Source organism: Onychostoma macrolepis, chromosome 16 (genome assembly GCF_012432095.1).
Source record: "Onychostoma macrolepis isolate SWU-2019 chromosome 16, ASM1243209v1, whole genome shotgun sequence".
NCBI lineage: Eukaryota > Metazoa > Chordata > Actinopteri > Cypriniformes > Cyprinidae > Onychostoma > Onychostoma macrolepis.
Window position 1 is genome coordinate 35,868,997 of NC_081170.1, and position 5,748 is coordinate 35,874,744.

Below are 5,748 nucleotides of genomic sequence, written 5' to 3' on the forward strand. Positions count from 1 at the left end.
ATTTATGAATCTGTCCTAATATAATGCAGCTTCACAAAAAAGCTGTTTTTGACTGGACTGGACAAAACTAAACTGGACTGAAGATCACATTCAGATGCAAAGATGCTCTTTACATACAGTATACAGGTTTCTTTATAGAGAGGCTGGAAATTTGTCATTGTAAATGCAGAACACAAAAGAAGATATTTTGAAGACCAAACAGTTTTGGTGACGACTGGCTTTCAATGAATGGACAAACAACACTAATACATTTCTCAAAGTATCTTCATTTGAAGTCTTTGGAACGACATGAGGGTGAGTAAATGATGACAATGATAGTTTCTGGGTGATGAATAATGCAGGTGTAATGAGCTTTAATATTCATCAATCTATAATGAGTGTGTTTTATTGGTTTCAGCTCTTCTCATCCTCTACTCTCTAATATTCATCTGCACAAAGCATCTAAAAACAAATGTGAGTCAACTATTAATCAGTTTAACATGTATTCAGTACTGCTGAGCTTAAACAAATCCTGTTCAATTGTCTTATTTATTACACTGAGTTCCCATCCCTGTAGTTTGACAGAGTGCACCATCTTGTGGTCAATGATGATACTGCAATGCTTTTTTTCACTTGCTAAGTTTTAAATTACAATGTTGTAAAAATCAGCATTAAGAAATTATGTAGACAATGACTATAAAAATCTGTAAAGATGTTATTAAATATCTCTTTATAAATGCAGAAAATAAGGCAATATATGAAGATGTACGTTTAGCAAGTACAGTAGCGGCCTCATGGGAAGATAGTAGAGCGTAGTGAGCACTAGAGAGGTGTCTATGTTCCCCTACAGACTTGTTAGCAAGAACACTGTTCAGATTAGCTGTACAGATCATTAGGTCAATGGGTCGCATTTAGTTAAACATAATTTCTCTTTTTGTGCAGCACTGATTGCAGTCCCAGCTGATCCACTAACTAACTAAAATGAGTTACATTCCCTGTGTTCATGGATCAGAGGAAAGCTGTGGTCAAAAACAAAAGCACCAAAATGAGGCACTTTTCTTACAAGAAGCATTAAAAGCCGTGTTATCAATTGCCTCCTTATTTTCAAACTTTTGAGTCTGAAGCCACTGAACTGTTTGTCACAGTCTTTTTTGTCTGTCGAGCTAAAAGCGTGTGCACATTGTTTTTTTTCTGGCCAAGAAGCAAGAGACATGAATGATCTTCAGACTAATGCAACAACACAAATTAAGGTTTGTTTCTATTGTTTTTGGTGCAGTTTAATAGCATCATTGTATCCTTTCAGCACAGCTTCAGTGAACTCATCTACTGCACTGTTATGAATCAATATCTCTGTACTTGAACTTCAGTTTTCTTAAAGGCATAGCTGATGCTCTGAATAATAATAATAATAATAATAAAAATGTTTATTTCAGCTGTACACTGCCGTATAAGGCATGTATAGGTACGTTTTTGGCGTAATACAGGCACATTTTTCCAGTGTGCCTGGGTTGATATTTCCAGTATTATCATGACTGAAAGACGTCTGGTGTCCTTTACACCTGTCAGAACTGTCACTGAACCCAGAGTCTCTGTGATGTAAGGTTTGTGTCTGACAAAATCATTAGATGAATCAAAACTTAAGAGTGATTTTTGTGAAATTCTTAGAAATGCAATGTGGTAAATCAACATTTACATTTATGCATTTAGCAGACGCTTTTATCCAAAGCGACTTACATTGCATTCAAGTTACAGTTTTTACATTTTATCAACTCTTGCTTTCCCTGGGAATCGAACCCATGATCTTAGCGTTGCTAGCGCCATGCTCTACTAGTTGAGCTACAGGAAAGCATTCTGTGAAATTCTGTGAAGTCTGGATCATCGCCTTGAGACAAGTTTGAAAAAGTAGTGCAGTTGTGGGTTTTTTTTCTCTTTTTTTCTGAAGTGAAGCTCCAGATTCAAGCTGCTGTTTATCTTGCTGCTTCACACGTTCTCTGAGCACTTGATTCTGATGTTGTGGTTGTGAGATGACTTGCCAAGTATAATGACAAACGCTATAGGATACTTAACAGGGCTTCATTTTGTTTTTACGTATATTTTTATTATTTTTTGTTTTTAATTCATTAAACATAATTTAATATAGAAATAATAATGAATAAATAAATAAAATAAAAATGACACGACTGAACACAAATAAATTAAGGAATGAAAAAGTACATGGATATTTCAAGGAGAGTACAAATGTTGTATTTAACAGGTAAACGGCTAGTGTGTTTTAAAGATGGAAATTAAAGGAGGAAAAAAGTGTCAATGACTTGCTGGCGTGCATGAAACCCAGCCATGTATTGAACATGTCTTGGTTGGTCATCATGAGGTCTCATGCCATCTTCATTCTCTTCCTCCAGCTCTTCGTCTTCCTCTCTGATGTCCAAGGGCACTCTTGCCCACACCGCAATGTTGTGCAATGTAGCTGTTACTGTTATTACAGCACAGCACTTTTGTGGCACAAAGAGAAGACCACCACTTGACTTGTGAATAGCCCGAAAGCATAGCTTCCACCTCCCTAAAGTGTGCTTCACAATACTTTGGGCAACACGGTGAGCCTCATTGAAATCTGCTTCCCTGTTATTGACAGGATTAGCAACAGATATGGCCTCAGTGGATATCCGCTGTCCCTGCGAGTTTTGGTCATCTTGACCCACAGATGAGTTGCTAAAGATAATGGAGTCATGCATGCTCCCAGGCCACCTTGCAACAATGTCTGTGATCAAACACTTATGATCACAGATCATCTGGCGGTTGATTGCTGGATAACCTTTGTGGCATGCATATATATGGCCATCCACAGATGGTGTAGTGATGGGGATTAAAGTACCATCAATCACTCCATTGACTTGTGGTATATGGTAATGAGTTAAAAAAAAATACTCCTGTATGTCTGACATGGCCTGTCTTGTTGCTGGAAATTGGATGTGTTCAGCAGAAGGTGGAAGCAATGCATAGGTGACTGCTTGTACAGCTCTTGACACAGATGCTTTACTTAGTCCAAGTTCATCGCCAAGTACCTGAAGGAAACTGCCTGTTGCATCGTATCTCAGAGCAGCTACGAGTTGCACATCAGGGGACAAGGCAAAATTCCTCCTTGTAGCATGCATCAGCTGAGGCCCAATGACATTGAGCAGTTGGACTATTTCTCCTCGTGGCAGACGGCATCTGTCAATGACAGCCATATCATCAAGCATATCATAATCATAGGATTCTGATGCTGCCTGATGAAGGCATTTATGGTAAACAGTGTACTCAGTGGTTTTCTCTGTCTTTGTCTTTCTCTTTGCTTCACTCTCAACTGAAAAACTCGCTGTAGTGCAGCCATGATTTCCTCTGCAAGACTACTAAAGTGTGAACTTTATATACTGTCCTAAAATTGCTCACAGGAACCATATGATTAAAGATTTTCAGGCTGTGATAATATTAACATATCATACATTGCCTGTCACTATTCCACTAATTGCATGAGGCCCCACTTGAAGAAACTAAATCCCTGATTTTAGAAATTGCATTAATTACCTCTTCCCTGAATTTATTCTCTTGTAAGGTTCATAATGGTCAAAGGTTGTGCTTTTATAAATGTATACATACTGTATATACAGTACATTTAAATACATAACAGTGCTGATAAAGCATGTGCACAAACATTTTTCTGCACCTATAGAAATGGATAGGCTAAATAATAGATAGGCCCTGATTAGTTAATTGTACATAGCCAAATACACCCTCAAGACTCAAGCTGTAATAAAACATATAGGGCTTGCATGCTTATTTTTAAAAGTACTACAAGTAACCAATTAAATTTGAAACACTTATAATAAGAATACTTCTGCTGTAGTATTTCATAGGGCCTTAGGCTTTGAGTGGTTTTAACAAACATCAAAACATTGAATTTAAACAGTTTTTATTGATTCAAGTTTATGGTTTGTTCCCCAGGATCTGCAAAAGACATTGCAAAATGTGAGGAGTCCTAACTACATATGGAAAAAAAAATATATCATGGTGCACAACATATTGTATTAAAACATAATTAGTCATGATTAAACAACATTAAGAGTATGGAGCACATCCTTTGGTTGTGTGATCAATCTCTGTCACATGCTCCCTGTTCTCTTTTCTGTTAAATCAACACTCACACTTACATGGATTTGAAAATGTTATTTTGTGGGCATGATGTATGTGTCTCCTGCAATGAATTGACTAGTGGATTTATTAATTTTGCCCTTTTTATTAAATGAAATGCAAAGGATGGTGTAGCAAATCAGCTCAAAAGGGAATGTATATAAATAATTATTTATATCAGCTGCCAGTAGTAACGGTAGCAGAATTAAATTGCCATCAACTAATCTGTTTGTTGAGCGAACATTCAGTGTAAATTCATATCAACTCTAAGAAAGGTTATTTTCGTGGCCACAGAAAAAATACTTTCCTAAGTATTAATGCATTAGAGCATGTAGTAAGGATCAAAACTGTAAAGGGACATTATCTACAAGCAGAATCAGAAAGTCAATTTGTGCACAAGAGTTTTGTTAACGAAACACTTACATAACTAATCTAAACAAACATACAATCACTCATACATGGAAAGGGCCAATGAGACTTGATGGATGAAACCATCAGGAAAACCAGAGAATGAAGCTATGAAAAGAGTCAGTTAACCACCTGAGTAAAACCCATCAACGCCATTTATTCTATAGCTTATACTAAACCTCTGTTTCGTTTAGTTAAATGTACGATACTTGCATTGCCTTGGTTGTTGAGTGTCCGGATGCAGTCTCGGATTAAAGTCTTGATGGTTTGAAGGTTTGGTGGTGTTAGAGTTAAAGTTCTTCTGGGTTTGAAGGGTGATGAACTCCAAAATATGTTATTCTGGCTCGGTGGTGATTGGGAGAGTTTTCTCCCAGACGAAGGTGATGAGAGAACTAGGAGACAGCAGCTGAGATCCTAGGATCTTTGATGAATGGAAAGGCCGAAGCCTGGCTCAAAAACCTAAGGTTTCCAGAGGAGTTCTAGATCACATCCTCATCTTCTCAGCATCTAACAGAACTGCAGACTGCCGAGGCGGATCACTGATGTGCAGTGTTGAGGGTAATGCATTACAAGTAACGCAAGTTACGTAATCAGATTACTTGTTACTTGAAAAAAAGAAAAGTAATGCATTACTTTTTAATTTACAAGAGAATATCTAAGTTACTTTTTCAAATAAGTAATCAGTTACTTTTTTCCCCATTTATTGACTGACAACCATGTTGAGAGAAATCAGATGATGTTACTGTAGTTCTAAAATAAATGTGAATATGCATTAATTCATCACTCCCAAAAAAAACCAAAAAACACACACACAGATTTAGTATTCAGTTGGTGACTGTGACAGGCCGTGACTTGAGAACTGGATTCTCTGGGATTGGGAATTGCAGCTCTCTTGGGGGTAAACTTAAGAACTGGATTCTCCTCGGGGCTAAACTGAGGTACTGGAGCCCTCTGTGGGCTGGACTCGGAATTGGGATTGTGCTCTCGAGGAGCAGGCACAGCAAAGTGCTTACGTGGAACAGGCACTGGAAGGTACTCAAGGGCTGAAGCTGACTCTGGACTCTGGTCTGGATGGAGTTCTCGTACAGGCCTTTTACTGAATTCTGGGGTTGGGACGGATTCTGGATTGAACTGGATGAAATGAGCAGACTCAGCGGCTGAAGTAGGTCGAAGACTGGAGTTTGAGGCTGGCAT

General features: G+C 37.9%; 1 protein-coding gene across 1 annotated transcript; it reads right to left on the bottom strand.

Moving 5' to 3' along the window:
• Window positions 1–2,264: 2,264 nt before the first annotated feature.
• Window positions 2,265–5,748, bottom strand: LOC131522481 (putative nuclease HARBI1). Its single transcript, XM_058747984.1, has 2 exons — window positions 5,407–5,748; window positions 2,265–3,245 (listed from the first exon to the last, which is right to left on the bottom strand). Exons 1-2 carry the CDS (start codon window positions 5,746–5,748, stop codon window positions 2,265–2,267), a joined length of 1,323 nt encoding a protein of 440 aa, XP_058603967.1.

Excerpts from the sequence above, each read along its gene's own strand:
- LOC131522481 (XM_058747984.1), bottom strand. The coding sequence starts at position 5,748 with ATGCCAGCCTCAAACTCCAGTCTTCGACCTACTTCAGCCGCTGAGTCT. Across the intron at positions 3,246-5,406 it reads CCAGAGAATCCAGTTCTCAA|GCAGCATCAGAATCCTATGA; the intron begins GTCACGGCCTGT and ends TGCCTTCATCAG.